This window comes from Paramisgurnus dabryanus, chromosome 19, assembly GCF_030506205.2.
Source record: "Paramisgurnus dabryanus chromosome 19, PD_genome_1.1, whole genome shotgun sequence".
Taxonomy (NCBI): domain Eukaryota; kingdom Metazoa; phylum Chordata; class Actinopteri; order Cypriniformes; family Cobitidae; genus Paramisgurnus; species Paramisgurnus dabryanus.
The window spans coordinates 22723328-22743686 of record NC_133355.1 but is presented as its reverse complement, the minus strand read 5'-3'; the positions used below and the strand labels follow the sequence as shown (position 1 = coordinate 22743686).

The following is a 20359-nucleotide window of genomic DNA, read 5'->3' as shown; positions in this document are numbered from 1 at the left end:
AGGCACTGACAGACTTTAACATACAATGCAGTTTACCTAAAAAAATTGTGATATGCTCTAGTTTAAATAATCTGTTTTAATAAAACACATCTGGCTTCAGTCATGAACAAAAGCATCACTTGCCTCATCACCATAAAAACGTTTGACCTCCTGTAATACTTCAGCAATGGAAACTACACCAGGCTTAAAATCACTCACTGGTTGTGTTTTCTGTTTTTGTGTGATATAGAAGTCCCATTGACATTTGATTGGAAAACACAACCTGATAACATGCAAAATACCGTTTTACTCTTCTTTAAGTGACTGTTTATGTCAGCAAAGTATTCTTTTTCTGATGACAGTGCACTGCATGCCATGCACACAAATTACAAGTGAAAGTGGGCCTTTGTCGTCATGCAATATTACATCTGTAGCATAATTCCTACTTAAATGAACAAGTAGAGCATATAATCATGTCTTGAATATATCAATTAGAATATGTACTATGATATCTATGATAACCACCACAACGCACGTGCAGCAGTCTTTCATGTTTTAGTAATTTAGATCACAAATTTTACATTTCAACATAACTTACTTTAAGTATTCATTCAGAGTAACAAATAAAAATAAACTTTAAGAACCCCTTGAGAAAATGCTCTGACTAAACACAGGAAAATACGTTTCAAAAGCACTATTATCACCAGTAAAACAAGTTCAATGGCTAACGTTACCACCGGAACACGACGGAAAATCGAAGTTCAACTCACCACGAACACGTGAAGCAATCCGTTCATTTTGAAACGCACAAATCACGCAGTTTACAACACTGCTGCTATCATAAAACACTAATAATGGCCCGAAATTGAACAACACGTTTAATACCGTTTAAACACGAGTACATCACGTTTAATACGGTTTAAACACGTCACACGACAGATCGCGTGAAGCACTCCATTACATTTGAAACGCACAAATCACACAATTTACCTCACTGCTGCACAAATGACGTGAAATCATCACCATCAAAAACAAACACCATCGCCTTAAACATAAAATAAAGTTGCCTCAACAATGTTTTAAGATGGATTGAAGAATAAACGTATTTAGTTTACTTACCACACCATCACCTGCGCGCCGTCTTCGTGGAAGTCGTTAAAATGACGTCACATCCTTTAGTTTGAAAAAAATTCTTCTTCTTCTTCTTCTTTCTTTTTTACCGGCGGTTGGCAACCAGCTTAATGGAGCATTACCGCCCCCTCTGTTCCGGAATATGAACCTGATAATAGGTCTATCTCTATCGCAAAAGTAAACCAATTACTTTAGTTTAAAGATAGGTAGTTAGGTAAACCAGAGTGAATAACAAATTGATTTAGCATAACACATTACACTTGTATTTTGTCTTAAAAATAAATGTGTATGTGTTAATGTGACTAAATATATTTGTGTATAATGAACAGTGCTACAAAACCCATTTTTTGAGTGTATAAGATACGGCTCTTGAGATATGAGCATGCAGTGACATGCGAATGAAGAAGCGGCGCTGCTATCCGGGTATGCTGAGAAACCAGAAAGACAGACCTCAGCTCGCCGATTCCTCCACTTACAGATGAGTGAGGCTACTATTGAGAAACATTTGGCTTGACGTTCAGTCTGGTATACGAGGTGCTGTGAGACAATTCAAATATGAGCTGTCTGATTTAATTATACATCCGCAACGTTTGCATGTGACTATAATTCAGACATGAACAGCATTTAGGAAAGCAAAAGAGAGAATGTCTGTACATAACTGCATAGATGTTATGTCATAACCTGCCTTTGCCATGAAACCGCAATACTCGCACAGTCAATGGTACTTCCTTATCACACTTCCTGTGTATGGTGTTATCACACCTCTGAAAGCTGCTTGTCTATAGACCTGCTAGCCTGAAACAACAGAAACTAGTAAACGGCTAAAAACAGAAGATGTACTGTACCATCACAAACCAGGGTTTGATTGGAGTAAAGCTTTTAGAGTCAAACTTCACTAGGAATTTTATAAAAATGTCCAATATAACTTAACTCCATTTCCACAACTTTTGGGCTACATGTGATTGTTAATTTTTTTATTATCTTTTAGGCATCAAATGCAATCTTGAGCATTGTTTAAATGGCCAATAATGAAAAGCAGATACAGTAAAGCTTTCCTGAGCAACCATTACTTCAATTTCCCAATGTGCATTGTTGCAAAGCTGCTTTACAGAAAACCACTAACAAATCTGTTGCATACTCATTTTTTTTGTTTTGCAAAAACAATGTGCAATGGTATTTAGACTAGTTTAAACTAGTTTGGCGTGCCATTCTTCAAGCAAGCACCAAAATGTTTGTGTTGGAGTGATGTTGCGTGATGGATGACAGCACGTTCAGCTCTATTGTTTTATTTCCATTTCATGACGCCTGTTGTTTCAGAGGAGTCTCTGGGATAACAAATGCACAAGCGGCTTGCTGATATCCGAAACATGAGAGATTAAGAAATGTGGGGCGTGTGATCGCCCAACTAAACAATTCCACATCAATGAGATCATGATAATTAAACCACACCACCATAAAAACAACAACTGTCATTCAACGCAACACACACTTTCCGTTGAGCATTACAACCGTAGTAAATTCCAGCCGCCCGCTACACAAGAGCCAGGTGCAGGTGGTGTGGGAACCCAAAGCAAGCTCTGATTCAATGGTTTTGATACGTTTGTTACTATTTTTCCATCAACACTGGTTCACAGCTCAGCAATCTAAAAATAGCCCAGCGGCTGGCAGTGTTAATACCTGACACACTGTATAAAGGTAAGATGGTCTGGTAGAATGACTGAGATGATGGGTTGCCAGATAATGCTCTGTAAATGTATATAGCCAAACAACTTCAGAGCGTTATCTTAAGTTGCTAATCGGGACGTGATAAAGCATTCACAACATATTTAGTAGACGACTCAAAAAAGAAAATGAAAGGTCAGACTGGACTGTTACATATTAGCCTTGATGATAACACAAGCATCGCTGATATTCAGGTTTAAGTTTCCCAACTTAAATTTCAGCATGCAACGGACTGTGCATTGTTTGCACTCTTGGACAAATCCTGTGTCTTGAGAAGAGGCGTGTAGTTACTTTAAAACTAAGTATAGTTCAGTTTTTACACATACGAGAGAGTCCATGTAAAATGTGCGATTGTGCGTGATTCAAATTTCATCATCAAAATCAAATAAAAATGTATTTATAAAGCACAATAAAAACAACAGTAGTTGACCACTGTGCTGTACAAACCATGCTAAAAAGTCACACAAATAAAGAGTTTCGACAACAAATGCACTAAAGAGGATGTATAAAACCACTGAAAGTAAGAGATCCATTTTACTAAGGACGATCATAAGCCTTTGGATAAAAGGTACGCTTTTAACTTGTGTACGTTTTTCATATTCTGATGGAACTAATTGGAGGGACACTGGGAGACTATTCCACAGTTTTGGCCCGATGATTGAAAAGGGAAGATTAGGAACCATCAGCACTCTTTAATCATCAGAATAGTATGTGCGCACTGTACACGCACCGCCGGATTTTTGTTTGGCGCATTGTACGTGTAGGTTTTGCATGCGCATATAAGATAATGTAGTATGTGGTAGGGCTGCAACACGAATCAATTAAATCGATAAAAATCGATTACTAAAAGAGTTGGCAACGAATTTCATAATCGATTGGTCGTGTCGCGTGACGCAGAGACATTTAATTATAAAAAAAAGAAAAACTTCAGTTAAGCGCGAAGCGGAGTAAACACACTCGGTCTCTCTCGCGCACTGTTGCTTGCAGAGTTCGGCACCTCATAGACAGGCCGGAGGGAGGGGAAAACCACATGTGAGTGTTTTGCTCCTCCCAAATGTAAGCGCATCACCTGGAAGTTAGCCGGCAAAGATGTAAACAAACAAAGACGACACGCTTATGCTTTGGAGCGACGACAATGGGTAAAAAAGTTTCTAGAACCAATAAAAACATCCAGTGACAAACTCCAACTATATTAAACAAAGAAATAAAACTTTGAGAGAGAGTTGTATGAAGGCTTTTCCCCATCATGGACCTGTACGTTAAATCATCACGTCATCACTCTCCTGCTGCCCTGTACTACGCGCTCCAGCTCATGGCGAGCAAGGAGACGCACGTGCCCAGCCCAACATACAGTTCAACATACAGTAAGTGCCGCCTTTTTTGCATAAACATTGTCTTAAATTTTTTAAGGTGAAGTTATGAATGGTGTATTTGCATTTTGCGCGGGAGTAGAAGAAACATTTTCCGTTTTCACAAGACGCATTTATGTGGCCAAATGTAAATGGTTTTAACAAATGAGATAGCTATCCAATCAGAGAAAACACATGAAGTCAAATATAAAGGTACAAAGCTGTAACTGGGCCAGTACCCTTTATAAAAGGTCCTAATATGTACCATTTAGGTCCTAATATGTACCATTTAGGTACAAACATGTATCTTTGAACTGCCAATATGTACTTTTGAAGTACTAATATGCCCTTTTTGGGTAAAAAGGTGTACCTTTTTGAAAGGGTACTACTGTCCCAGTGATAACTTTTGTACCTTTATTTCTGAGAGTATACTCATAAACTATCTTTTCGATCCCATCAAGAGAGGCTTCTTGATGGGAAATGCATCATAAAAAAAAGTCTATATATTTGGCAGATGTAAAGCATAAAGCATATTTTATTTTATTTTATTATAACAGCTCAGGTATGTTCAAGGAGCAAAATGTTTGTGCAATTTCTAAAGATTTAAGTTCTGTTTTTAATAAGGGGTTGGAAATGAATGCTTTTCTTGTTTTTTATCCGATTCATCGATTAATCGAAAAAAATAATCGACAGATTAATCGATTAGTAAAATAATCGTTAGTTGCAGCCCTAGTATGTGGCCCAGGAGATGCATTGCATTTTGTCCTAATGCACATGTGATGAACGTCTGTGTATACCTAGGAGTCAAATAAACTATGCTTTGCAAGGCTGCACGTTCGACCGTGCGTGTACGTTCTCATACACGTAAAAAACAGACTATACTCCAGGCTAAAGCTTCAGATTTACAGTTTTGGCATGAGAGATACTAAACAAGCAAAACAAACAAAAAAATCCTAGAAAAGCAATATGATTGGGGTTGAGAAGAGTCTTGGGTGGACTCTTTGGACCCAGACCACCAGCAATGTCCTAATAAACACCCACAACAGCCTAGCAGCCTTGTGGCAAAGCACTTAAAATCTCTTTAGTATATAAGACTTTAGTATATAACCCACAACAAAAAGCATTGTGGCATGGAGCTTGCACAAGAAAACACTAGTAACTCTACAACAATCTAACAGGTTAATACTATTTCCCCACCTATATCTTTGTTACATCAGCATGAAAGAAAAGCCACCAGAGATTTTTTCATTGTGATCTTTAATCTATTATTTCTCTTAATCTCTTAAAAATGTTACAGTAAAATCCAATGATGAACACACAATAAGACCAGGATTATTTATTAGGGATGTAAAAAAGGCTAAACTTAAATACTCTTGCGCTTTAATCTTTTGATCAAGCACTTGGCACGCAGACAAACTGCTGGGAGCTCACACAACAAACCACAGTGCCAAGAAGTTTCATAAAACCAGACTGAAGTACTGAGGTCGCTAAGTTATCTATGGACATCTCCAATAATGCGTCAAAAGGTGGAGTAGGCCAGAAGATAAAAACAAAAAACTCACAAGACTTGCAAGAAGACTCATCACAGCCCTTAACTACTCTTTTCTTGGGTCGGCCATTAGGGATGTGCGATAATTTGCATGCGATATCATGCGCATCTGGTCAGTAAAGCCGGTTCCTTGATTAGTAGAAAATCCAGGCTGAAACATTCCTACTGTATGCAGATATATACAGCGCAAAATACAGTAATAAGTATTACCAAAATGTATAGTATACACAAGCTTAATACAGTTACTGTACCCCATACTGTAATCCCTACATCACACAAAAACATTCACCAGCCTTGTGTGATACTTAGGAAAAGGGCGTCTACAGCATAGTATGCATACTGCAGTAAGCAAGCAGTACACTAGTATTTAATTCCAAACATAGTCGAAGACACATTCATTCACTGAAAAATCTAACTTGGCAGTATTGGTATACCGTTTTAGTTTCAATGCAAGCTGACAAGCTGTTGTATTCAAGGATTACAAGACAGACAGTCAGAGACAATCACACCCCCCTATCATAAACCTGTCATACTCTATACACAATATCTCAATCACCCACCTGCTATAGGACGACTGCAAAGGACTCGCATAAACAGCATAATTACTTAAAATAAGCACTACTGAATGAACACAAACACACACACACACACACACACACTAGTGTGAAACGGTCAAGATACTGGTGCCAGACCATCGAGTGGGTGGTTGGCATGTGTCATACTGTATATCATAAACCCACACACGGTCCATACATACACACTCCTACGCAAACAACAACCCACATGCATAAACAAATCCTTCAATCTTTAGTTTCACAAGAGTGATGCAAACACAGTCTGACACATCTCTGTGATGAAGCGCTTTTATCATTTTCACTCACAAATGCCACTATAACCGATCCTACCCGGAATTCTCTGAGACAACCAGACACAAGGTCATTGTTTATGTGCAAGACAGAACAGAAACTAGTGAGATATGATCGGTTTAATCTGACAGCAATGACTTCAGATTCCCAAAGTATTTCATCATCACAACCTGTAAACTCAATACATTGCTTTTCATGCTAAATAGCAAATGATAGCACATTCATCACATGTGACAGACCATTATATCAGCCAAGCCAATAAATCTGATATCTGCATTTATCAAACTGCTCCAACTACACATCTGCATAGTTGATTTCTTGCACTGGTCGATTATTTCGAATATAAAGTATGTAATAAAGTAATATAAATATTAGGGCTGGGCAAAAAATCGATTTTTCGATTAATCGTTTTTTAAAACGTGGTCGATTAAAAATCGATTCTCAAAGAGCAGAATCGATTTTTTTTTCATATTTATTTCCACAAACATTGACCGGAGGAATGGAAGCATTTTAGATTTCGCAAGCAAGACGTGTTGTGGCTTTTAATTTCTTTTTATTAATTACCCACTTGTAAACTGCTGTTCACTGTTCTTTTTTATTAATATAGTATGTGTATTAAATCTATATTCATTGAGTTGAATCGAGAATCGAGTATAAAAACCTACCTGAGAACCGGAATCGAAAATTTAATTGAGAATCGGAATCGAATCAATTTGATAGCTTGTGAATCGAAATCGAATCAATCTGGAACATCTGAATCGATACCCAGCCCTAATAAATATAATGTTTTTTGCAAAAACGTAATAATTTGATAAATACAGTTTCACTGTAGTGAGCGACCAAACTTGTTAAAGTGGTTTTGTGTTTTTGGTTACACTTTATAATAAGGGGCAATGAATCATATTAAACGAAGACATACTTTTTAATACGTTTTAGAGTTAATGCATGTACCAATCATAAACTAATAAAGAGTGAACATGTAATGCATTAAATAACAATGAATTCAGTGTTGAGTCATATTGTAGTTAATGATGACTCTTAATTAGTCTACGATTAGTACATGCCTTAACCAAGCATTACTTCACATTTAAGTAAGAATTAATTTAGGTATTAGTCAACAATGATTTATATACCCTTATTATAAACTGTTACCATGTATTCTGTCCATTTATAAATCAAATCATCCTACAAAGTCCCAAAAACATTGAGTTAATGACTATTAACATAAGAGCATTTGAAAAACACAACAAAAACAAATGATGAAAAAAGGCGACTAAGGGTGTGCTCACACTATCCAAACCATACCGCGCTCGGGCGCGTTTGACCCCCAAAGCCTTGTTCGTTTGACAAGTGTGATCGCTCTGTACCGCGTCCGGGCGCGGTTGGTTAATCATGTCCCGGCCGGGTTGCTGAGGTGGGCTGGAGCGTGGTTCATTTGGGCTCAGGTGCAGAAGACTATGGTGTGAGCGCAATCGCGCCTGAGCGAGATTCAAAAGGTGAAGAGGTCAATCCTGCGCAGCAGGGTTACGTGAATAACCGAGCTGCACACGTGACAGATAGTAACGAATTACATTTACTTATATATGAAGAGTTTGGTTCCAAAACGCAATAAATCCATTTTGACAAATTTCGGTAAAAACGTGTTTTCTATACCAAGAAAGTGACAAGATGAAAACCACTATTTTCTGTTACAAACTTTCACATAGCATCTTTAGGTTATAAAAACATAAGAAATTCAAATCCATAACTTGATTTTCAAAGATTTATTATAAAAACTAATTATTTTTTCCACAAAATGCAATAAATCCATGACAGTTTTTTATTTCAAAATGCTATAAATCTATTAAATCAATGTATAAATGTGCATTCATCTTTACCATTTTATATTTATTTAGTTGACTAGTGGTATACAATGATTAAAAAATAAACATTAATGGCATTAACCAAAACACTTACTTTGTTATATTAAGAACACATTGCTGCGGTTATATTTGACGTCGTCTCTTTACATTTTCACAGCGATCAGCTGTAAAATGTTTTGGTCCCGCTCGATTTTCGTTGACTTTGAGTAAAATAATGTAAAGTTTTCATAAGATCCTCTGGGGTCAATGTTTTAGCATGAGAAGCTTGATGCTGTCTGGAGAACAAGCAGCCGAGTGCCTCTCGCGGAAATTATTAGATGTTGATGGCTTACGTTTCTTTCCCGTCACAGAAAACCATCACAGGTTTAGCAATGCTATTAAAGTATTATTTTGTTTTGTTTGTTGATCACGAAGTACAAAGTAGATGAGGAAAATTAGGATTCCATGTACTCAGCGCGCCGCCATGTTTGTTTACATTGCGTGAATGGTCCGCTGTAATATCAGGAATGGATTTATTGCGTTCTGTAAAAAAGGAGGAGTGGCGTTTGTCGCATTTTGGGAACAAAGGGAGAAAAGATGACAGAATTTCACGGCGGGTATTGGATTTTGCGTAAAATTAATTATTTACTTTTAACTACTGACCTGATATAATACTGATTTTGGCAGTAACTCATTTTTTTCAAAAATGGCGTTTATTGCGTTTTGGAACCAAACTCTTCATATATATATATATAGAGCGTGTTCGAAAGTTTCGCGAGACAAGCCGCGTCACCCTTTACCGCGCACCACCTTTTAGCGCGCGCGACCGCGCATAGATGATAGGAGAAGCAGATGAGGGCGCGTGTGCGTTGTGCGAGATATCGGAGGCAGATCATGCGTGGCTTCAAGTTTGGTCTATGTTTTCACTCCAAGAGGTCAAAAAGAATAGTTTCATAATGTGATGCATTTGTTGAACGAGCTGCCATCTTGAAGTGGTAAGTGTCAGTAATGTCTATTTGAACACTGGTCATTTCACACACTGTCCGAGTTTTTATTTTTGCCATATGCACTCTTGTGCAAGCGATGACAAAACCTAGTGTAAGTTAAACCATACAAACAGCACGTTCACATCTGCTCATTTCCATATCATCTCCCCACAACTAAACAAACTGAACAGCATAATGAAAGGACGTCTTGCATTTATACACAAATTCGGACACCTCACTAATGTGTAGAAAATACATTCAAATAAAAACGGGATTGTATTTTATTTAAATCCTTCCTAAAGAATGAATGAATAAAAATAAAAGAATAAAGTTCGATTTTAAAGAAACATGTATTATAATACATGTAGAGTTGATTTGCACAGATAAGTTCCATATGAAATTCTAAAATGATCATTTTTATTAAGCTCCTGTTTATGTTCAGTAATTACACTTTAATGGCAATGAAAATAACCTATTCATATAAAAACATGATAACAAACAAACAGACACACACGTTCTTTTTTGTTTACTGTTTGCATGTTTAAAGGCAGATGCTGACAAGTTTGTCAAAACAAAACGATAGCAGTGTTTCTTTCTAGTATCAGAAGTACAGAATACCCCAACAGACAGACTGCAGTACCTTTCTACTTACTAGCAGTGACATGCTTTTCAAAGTGTGAATGCTATATAAAGAGCACTCACATGAGGTGAATGTATGTCAAAGTTCTAAAATCAGCATTGCAACAATATTGACATGAAAGATAGAAAAGCAAGCACTGCTCTTGTCTAGGAACTTTAGCAGCGTTAATTGGTATAAACACATTTTTTACTTTATACGGTGAAAACAACACAATGGTTTAATACAATAGTTTTCTATTTTAATGTTTTTTTTTCAATTACTTAATGTTTTTTAATACTACTGTTACATACTGGCATAACACAATATTTTCGGGCACTACGTAATATCACTGCGCCTGCTGCAGCCATGGTACAGCAGCAAAGTCCTTGATTATTACACCAGAATAAGAGTATAGTTCCTTGCCATATCTGCCTAGAAAATCACAACTTTAATTTTCTGTCGGTCTTAGTACACAATGTAACTACAGAGGAGTAAAGTTTTAAATGAAACTCTTTGGTTAATTCAATCTGTTTAACTTTAGGAGATTTAGGAATTATAGGGTCTAGGGGACCCTTTAATACCAGTATTAAGGACTTCAAGGTGCAATGTGAAACTTTTAGAAGGATCTCTTGACAGAAATGCAATATAATATACATAACTATATTTTAAGTGGTGAATAAAGATCTCACATAATGAACTGTATTGTTTTTATTACCTTGCATGAGCTGTTTTATTTACATATACTGTGGGTCTGCTTATACATGGAAGTTGCCGTCATGTTTCTACAGTACCCCCAAAAGGACAACCTGTTCTACAGAGTGCGTTTCATCCTTACGTTTTCTCAGACGACAACATGCTTGTGCTTTGGCAGCTACTGCAGCTTCTTATTGCGTTTCGAAATTGAGGTTGGTTGCTATTTCGCAATCTACACCTTTAAAATAACACTTACTAAACAAATTAGTATTAGTTTTGTTGCAAAATTAAAATTATAATGCAGCTTGTATGAAAACCCTCCAGTACGGCCATTACATTGTCTATGGTACTTGACAAACCACATGCCATAAAAGCCTAATGAGGGATTCTGGGCCACACCTCACAGTGACTGACACCACCCGTCACTACAGACACTATGGATAATTGGGAATCTTTAGCTTGATCTTCACTGGTCTTCAGAGCAAGTGTGATATAAGGGATAAACTACAATCCTGCCAACTTGGCAAGATATTCATACGAAGCATGTGTGATCCAGCTGTTAGCCTTAAAGCAATCTTCTGATAATGAAGGGATCAAACATCCATATGTTAAGCTGATCTTACCTGAACAGTCTTCTTGATTCTGTGAGAAGGTCCAGGATACTCTGGAGAATACAGATCTGTCAGGAATAAGGAGTTGATCAGCGTTGACTTTCCCAAACCCGATTCCCCTGCAGGAAAGAGATGAAGAGATTACATCAAAAAGATTTCACAACACGAAAAACTTACCAGCTCTTTCTGTGACTCAAAACCTGCAGGGAATCTCCAGAATTTATTCAATAGACACCTTGCATGTTGGGATGGGTTATTAAAAATATTTTTGCTAACCAAACATGCAATTTTTTAACCACTTAAACTCTGCTGAGCCGCTGGCAGGTCCTGCCTCATCATAAAAAATAATAATAATAATAATAATAATAAATATAAAAAATATACATAAGTTGTGGAGCACAAAGTTTTCTGTAAAATAAGAAAAATTTGATCAATTTACTTCAAAGTATGCGAGTAGGTGACTCTTTAAATTCAGGCATGTCCAATTCGGCAAAAAAAATGAATTATACTGCACAAGTGCACATTTTACCATACTTAATTATGCTTCTCAATAAAATTTGACAAGGCGTTCAGCTGCCAGAATATGTGTGGCACTCTTTATAACACATCTTAACATGTTTAAAAACCTTTTGCAGATTTGCAAACTTATTCCAAAGGGTGTACATTCTGCATTGGCTTACTCTAGACATTGAGCATTACCGAACATCTACAAGGCCACAACTGAAACTCTGTGAACTCTCAATGCTTGAAATGCCTGAGATATTTCAGTTAGCTTATCTAAAAAACAGGAAATCAATCTGGAGGAGTGGCATAACGCGACCAGCTTTGACAAGCTTATATGGTGTTGCTCTGTGTGTCTGGGAATCATAGACTGCATCTGAAAAATTGTGGAATTCCATAAACCACAGGGGAGTCCAAGTATTTAGCTGGACGTATAGTTCAAAACTCAGACTCAATATGTTTAAGTACAGATCAGGATAAAGAACAAACTAGAGGGAAAATGAGGGAATTTCATACAGATTTTAAGCTTCGCTCTTTTAACAGCAAGCAGCCACCCTTTGCGAACATATAGGCCTGGCTGGCATGAGAGCAAGAAGTACGCGTTTGCAAAAAGGTAATATTCAGTGCTGACATTTGATTTCCACACATGTCCAGCACTCCCCCACAATGCATGTCTCCATCAACAAATAACTTTTTTTACTGAACAATTCTCCCAACCATCCGAAAGTGCTCCGTCAACTGGATGCGTGGCAACGTGCTTCCTGAAAAGCCAAGAACAAAGAGGACAGTGTAGGAGAAGTTGGCAGCACGCTGGCACAAAGCAACGCTGGGTTGTTCTCCTGACCTTTACCAAGTGCCCAACCCAGTGCCAACCAAAGAACCTGATTCTGGCCACTTAAAACTGGGAGGGAACCTTTCAACAAAGACGACTTTCTTTCAGATCCTAAATATTTTCCGTAAGGTCACAGCAACGTTGACCTCAATGTCACAACAGAGACGTCTTCCACTCTAAGCCTGGGGAGATACAAAACCATTTGCTTTCTTTCGGCAAAACGAGAGAAAACAGGATTTATGCTGCTCACTAAATGTGGTCTTTGAAAACAGGCCCGGGGTCTTGTGAAAACAGGGGGTGAAATATAGCCTTCTCTAAAATGTCATTCTGAATTAGGGCAACAGTAAAAGCAGACAGTGAGTAGTGGAGAGGCACAGTCATGCTGGCTGCATCTCTGGAGGGGAACCGGCGTGGCGTAGAGACAATAGAAACGGCCAATATGGTCAAGTAAATGCGGTAAAACATATGATCCTGAATACAGGTCCGTCAAAAGAAAAAGAATTTCATTGCTAGATATATGCGGTTTTTATAACATTGTAGATGGCAGATGTCTGGGAAATTAATTGTCTAAACTGAAAGGGGTTTGTGCAAGCCCCAAAAAAATGGCAATTGCATGAGCATTTACATTCCACGCAAATGTAAACCATACCATGAAATTATGATGTTTTACCCAAAAGAACAAAACCGCCTTTAAAATGTCCATTTAGGTCAGTATTAAGATTATGTTTTACACACAAAATGTGTTTTTTCATATTCGTTATCTTTCAAATTCGTCACGCACACAAACCTTGCACTTGCACTGTATCTGACACATATGAATTCATCCGATGCAACAAAAAAAAATTGCAAAACAATAAAAAAATGAATGTAACTTAGCACAGGGTTCCCACACCTTGGTTAACTTCAAATTCAAGGACCTTTCAAGGACTTTCCAGGTCCAATACCCTCAAATTCAAGCACTAAATGTGGGGTACATTTCTAGTGAGAGCAAGGTTACATCGTGTTACCTTTTAAGATACATTGTTACAGTTCCCTTTCGAGGGAACTCGCGCTGCGTCACCGCGGTAACACTTTGGGGACGCCTCCAGGGGTAAGTGTGTCTGAATGTCTACATCAAATTCAACCAATGGTGAGGCTTAATGACAAAGACAGGGTGACGCGAGAGCCAGGAAGTATATCGCTATCTGAAATATTGCCAAAGATGGCGTTACAGGAACGCAGGAAGTATGGCAAGGGAGACGCAGCGTCTCGTTCCCTTCTCAGGGAACAACAGTTACATACCAAACCCAAGACATGTTCATGTGCTACACACACCTATGCAAAAAGGCATATGAATCAACATTGGCATATTAAAGATATAAGCATTTAAAGCAAAGTTTAGCTTTGTGCTTAAAAGGCTAGAAATTGTATTATATTGTCCTACACTACACAGGGAATAATCTGGATTTTATTTCCAGAAAACTTCTGGCATAAAATAGCACTTTCAATGACCTGCATAATCTATGTATGTATATTTTAAAAACTTCCCAGGGGCTTGATTTTTTCACCCAGATTCACAAACTTTCAAGGATTTCAAGGACACGTGGGAACCCTGCAACAAGCAATCGTTTAGCTAACTTGAACAAGGCAGCCTTCCCAGTTGCTCCCGCTGGGGCTGTTGCAGCCACTGTCCACTGCTCCAGGTGAGTGTGTGAGCTTTCACTGTACTGCTGTGTTAATAAGCACTTTGATGGATGGAGGTAGGTCTTTAAAGCAATTTAATTTAAGCAATATATTTAGGAAGTCACAATTCTTCAGTGCTTTATCACAACTGGAAGGTCGGTGGTTCAATCCCCGGCTCCAGCTGACCAAGTGTCGAGTTGTCCTTGAGCAAGACACCTAACCCAAGCTGCCCCAGACGAGCTGGATAGCGCCTTGCATGGCTGACACTGCCGTCGATGTATGAATGAGTGAATGTGAGGCAACTTGTAAAGAGCTTTGGCTGGCCATGGGTCTGTTGAAAGCGCTATATAAATAAATCCAGTCCATTTATATAGAAAGCTAAATTAAGTCCATGCTGAATAACCATAAGGAGTTTTGCTTTTTAACCCTTGTTTCAATTTACACTGTGAAATCCTAGAAGTGCAGAGCATACAATCTACAACTATGTTGACATTGTCAACAAATACAAAATAATCTCATAATTTAAATTCTAATGTATTTTTCCATCCCTTTGATTGCCAGGATATAATCTGCCCTGATCATCGGCTGTTATTAATCAATTGGCTGATGTCCGATAGTGGTAAAAACTGCATTTATCTGAAGATACAGATTAAAGGCTGATATTCAAGACTTTCGAATCTCATTCCTACTTCCACATGCTGAATTGCAAATGGTTAGTCATCAACCAATAGCGTTGGGTGTCATTGATGTCAAACCTGATGTCTTCATGCAGCATAATAAAACGTGTATATGAAAAAGAGATTTGAGAACTTGGGGGGAAGTGGGAATCGTGAGGATAGATATTCGGCTAATAAAATAGTTAGTCTGTTGTCATACAAAGCTATCATAGGGCTGCAGAAGGGCATGAGTTATATAGACTTTTATGATAAGTCTTGACAATGCTTTTGTTGTATTGGATTTGCAGCTAAGAGTTAAATATCTCCATTTGTGTTCGAGAGAAAAGTAAATCACGTAAGTCCACAACAATGACATTGACGAAGAGCAAATGACTGAATATTGTGTTGGTTGGTTTCAACCAATGGTTGAGTAACAACAATCCAGCAATTGGGTTTAACAACCCAGCATTGGGTCATTTAAAACCCATCGGAGTGTTCGGTCCAATATTAAGAGTGCACGAACATCAGATATAAATTATAAGTCTTCAGTACAATGATGATACCTAGTGAATTTCCTGTCAGCTGCCAAAAAATGCAAAACCATGTTATCTGTACCCCGCCCTGTCTGTGTATTATGAAATTGCTTGTGGTCCAATCCTTTCAGGTCTGCCTACAGCAGATAAAAGCAATACAGCAATACAACCTCCTATTTCAAAATGCATGTCATCACAGAACAGCTCTGAACACGGCAATGTATGTAAAGTGTTACGATTGAAAAAGAGGCATTACATGGCATGAAAAGCCAGAGTGGTTTTAGGTGCGAATCACTGTCAGTTCAGCACGGCAGATCATTTCTGCCCAAACCTCAGCAGTGGATCAGTGAGAGTCCAGCACGTTTCCTTTAAAGGAAATATCCCACAGCTGTGTAAACCAGGGGGGTTTAGTCCAGAGGAACTCCCTGTCGCATGATGAGGCGGGGGAATTGGGGAGCTTGGAAGCAGGAAAAGATCGGACTGGGAGGGAAAGAACGTACAACTAATCCGATGACATGCAGAACGCAGGACAGTGGCTCTTCTCAGTTTCAAGTTTTATTTGCTAAGCGTACAGATGTCAGTGATGATTTGTACATTGAAATGCTTAACGTGACAAACTACAGCAGTACAGTATAAACAGCTACGTTAAAAGCAAAATCCTGGGTGTATAACAGTAAACACCATGCAGTCACACATCGAGCTACATCACCTTGGTTCCTATGGGCATAATGGTTACAGGTTTTGTAAATTTGCTTATGGGAACACAGTTTAGTTTCCTGTGTCGATGCATTTCCTATTAAAACAGGACTTTTAGGTGGGACATATGAATGTACTCGCACCCCCCTTCATTTAAATGACCAGCATGCTATAGTTATATTGCACCCAATGCTTTGCTTTTTGATAGTCGGCTGCAGGTGCTATTGCGGGCAAAGCATTCTCATTGTTAAGTCAATCCCTACAAACTCTGGGTTATGAGTTACTTATTAATAATTAAGGACTTTTACTAGTCACTTGACTTTCCCCTGTCCACTTACGTCTTATCCACAAAAATTTCAATTAAAAAAAACTTAATAGCTTACCTGGCATGCAATTATGACAAGTTGCACATGTGTTTCAATGGATGTGGTAAGGTGACTCTTCATCACCATGATAATGGTTCATGATTAAATCAGATTACTTCCGGGTTTACAAGTAACAAATCGTAAACTGCTTAAACACTCCAAGTCCTTACAAATACTGACTGAACATCAACATGTAAACTGTTCATATGGTTTTGTAAAGTCTGTGTGTTATGTTTAGTTTAGCTTAGTATAATGTTTAGTTCTCGTTTTAGATTTTACTAGAGGTGTGAATCGCCACTGGTCTCACAACTCATTCCATTGCGATTATTGTGTCAATGATCCGATATCTCAATAACTGCACAGGTAACTCTGTCTTTCCCACACTTTTACTGTTGCATCTCTTTCTTGTCTTTCTTGTCAAAGCACCGCATTAAATGTGTCATTGCACAGAATAAGCGGATAACTTACAGGAACTTATTTTTTATGCATTTACATGCAAATCAATAAACCGGCTATGCAGAAATCTGCGTATACATGGGATTTGGATATTTTTCATGTTTCTCCAAGGCAGTGGTGTCACCGCCTATAGTACATATAGTCGTTCAATAGTCGTTTTGCTTATGCCGTTTATGGGCTTTCCTCGATAAAAGAATGTGAGGATGACTTGTGAGGAGACTTCCAACCAGCATATCTAAAAATGTTTCTGGATCAAATCAGATACCCTGCCTTTAAACATAATCGGAGTAAGACTGTGCATTTAAACGCACTGATTGATAAGGCACATATCGCTTTGAGATGCAATGTGGCATCTTTAAATTCTTAATTGAGTGACGTGCTTTACATCCTAAAGAACTTTGCATCGTTTTTATTCACATTAGCATCGCGATGCATTGTAAAAACGATAATATTTAAAGCTCACGTAACACACGCCATTTCTGCATTTCTGATGTTAATCTGGAGGACCTATATAGTAGTATGACATCCTTTATATCTCCGAAGAGTCTTTAGTTTAATCAGATTTATAAAAGAAAGATTAGCTTTACCAAATCTTTCTGATAACATATGAAAAAATGAAGAAGGAGGAGTTACTACCGTGAGTATGAGTCATGCAACACTATACAACACTTATAACTTATGATTCACTACATGTTCGTGTCATTTATATAATATGCACGCGACTATTTCCAACAGACGTCTTTCTTACCGCATGCAACTTATGACCCGGTTGGGAAAATCCAGTGCATCAAACACAAAAGCAAAACTCCGCTGCTACCCCGGATAATAAACTATATCCATTGTTTTTATAAGGCTGGCTTTCCTCTCCTTACATCCAAAAACACACTTCTTCTTTCGTGCCATTGTTGAGTTTTGAAATTAAACAAAGCTGTGTCGTGATCTGTGATATGATGTTTGCTAGCGTCTTCCGCTGAATGATGGGTGGGCGGGGTTTTCCGGGGGAGGTGCCCATATAAAGAAGTGATACGCATAGAAAACCCCTGAAATGTCAGCTGGACCTGTAATCGAAAAAAAAACTTTCCGAGACTTGTACGAACCCTGGCAAGGTGCATTCGGCACAGAAATACTCTGTAACACGCCCAACTGCTTTTTTGACACTTTGCCTGCGTTTAGCATGAGGAAACAACTCTATAACTGTGTTAATAAGTCAGAATGATTGAAATACCATTGAACCACTACTTTAACGGCTCTAGTATTAATCCATTTTTTTTTTATACTTTTCTAGTCTATTGTGACTTTTTTTGCAGGAAAACGGCTCTGTTTTTGAACACATGTAAATAATAAGGCTGTGACGATTCATCGCTTTCCCCATTAAAAATACCTGCCTGAAATCGACTCTGAATCGCAAGGCTCCCATTCTATGTTTCATGTACAGCTTGTGCATGTACTACGGCTCTGTGATCAGTAGGAAGTCCTTATCAATCTAAAATCACTATGAGTTTGAGTCATTTATAATGTGAATTTAAAAAAGCAGCACTCGTCAAACACAATCATTCAAAATATTTTTGTTATCATCAAAATACCTGAAACTATCTGAAGAACAGCGATATAAATATCCCTTTAGACATTTCCTGGAATAGCGTTTGTAATGCTACTTCTTCTGTGGCACAAATGGCATTTCTACAATGAGAACGCCCTCTGGCTTTTGGATGTGGCAGCATTTCACTGTAATTCATACAAATTCATTCATTGAGAAAACGCACATTTGCACGATTAATCGTCACAGCCCTAGTAAATTAAAGTATCTAAAATAACTTATAACTACAATTTTATGTTTCAAACAGAGATGGCGATAGAGAGGCCAGTAAGAAAATGTTATTACAAAAGGTTAAGTACGTGTCGTGTTTTCTTAGGGGTGATTAACCGTGTCTTTTGCACGCTCAGTATGCGCGCCCTTAATGGAAGAGATGCACACGCGATGGAATGCACTCTTTTTTCGTTAAAACATTTCCACTTTTTAGAATTCGGCAAGCGCACCGCAGGTCATGTGACAAGAACATATGCACGTTTTCCATCTTTTTTTAGGCGCGACATGTGAACGTCCCCTTATGCAGCACTTGTCCTGTGTAACACTTTGGTCTGCATACAGCTTGACAACAAAGCTAATCTTGACTTCAACTGGTGACAACAAACACCAAACAGATCTAGCGAAACCTTACATCCGCTGGATGTTGGCGTATGTTGCCGTTTTTCGGAGCAGTGTGAACTCTCCTTTTATCAGCCAAAAGCACCACATGAGAGAGATTCTGTTGGATCGGTTTGACAGTGGCTGCACTTATTCAATTATTCTGCAATTCTAATTACATGCTGTACAGTAAATTGCAATCTAAAAGCCGGTTTCCTGCCCAGCGTGCAGCAGAAGGGGGAACTCCACTAAAACACTCCTCCCAAACCCTGTGGAGATGGAATTCTGGAATGCTGATGTTCCAGGACTTTAAACTGCTACTTCTGATCTGAAATCCCTCTGCAGTTAGATGAGATGACCCCAGGTGGGAGCTAGTGGCAGGTTTGGGTTATGTTTGGAGACCACGGGGTGAATGTGAAGGTAGATGTGAGTCTTCAAGCCAGGCCGAATGAATGAGATTACAGGAAACTTCCCACCCACTAGGTTAGCAACACACACACACATTCCACAGAAGGGGAAAAACCCTAGCGGAGAATTGGAAGCACATTTGTTTTGAATGAGTTTCTTCAAACCCTGCTCTCTCGTTCTGTTCTGCGAAATCCATCACTAATGCATTTCAGCTAACAGTTGCCAGCGGCTGCCATGAAGCTTCCCGCGTGAAACAGTATACTGCTAAACACATGAGTGGGTATGATCAACATACCGCTGCATACTTGGTCATGACCCCCCTATTTTCCATTCCCAATAACATTTTAAGGGTAAATAACTTAAAAAAAAAAAAATTAATGACATAAACAGGACAGAAGGTACTCACCGACGACCATGAGAGTGAACTCAAAGCCCCTCTTTACAGACTTTCTGTACACTTGGTTGGGAAGGTTGGCAAACCCCACGTACCCCTCAAGGTTCTTCTGTTGCTGTAGACCGAAAGCAAACACAGTCAATGGATTTAGCAGCCGGCAGCACTCTCTAACATAACACTACAAATGAGGAATGTGTAAGTGGCCGCGCTCCACGACTACACATGGTTTCTCCCAACTAAAAATGAACGCTCAGCGACCTGGTTACACTAAAGAACTTAGCTCAATTGGTCATAGGTTTGAGTCCCAGAGGGGGACACTTTACTG

The 20359-nt window shown here is 38.5% G+C and overlaps 1 protein-coding gene across 2 annotated transcripts in view; it reads right to left on the bottom strand.

Annotated features, from left to right (window-relative positions):
• The window catches only part of septin7a (septin 7a), a 47526-nt gene extending 27367 nt beyond the window's left edge, over positions 1 to 20159 (bottom strand). For both annotated transcript variants that reach the window (XM_065293404.1, XM_065293414.1), the window contains exons 1-2: positions 20047 to 20159; positions 11359 to 11465 (exon numbers count right to left, since the gene is read on the bottom strand). In XM_065293404.1, coding sequence (XP_065149476.1) covers positions 11359 to 11465; positions 20047 to 20056 — 117 coding nt within the window. In that variant the 5' untranslated portion in view covers positions 20057 to 20159. The remainder of the gene's footprint in view (positions 1 to 11358; positions 11466 to 20046) is intronic.
• Positions 20160 to 20359: the final 200 nt, after the last annotated feature.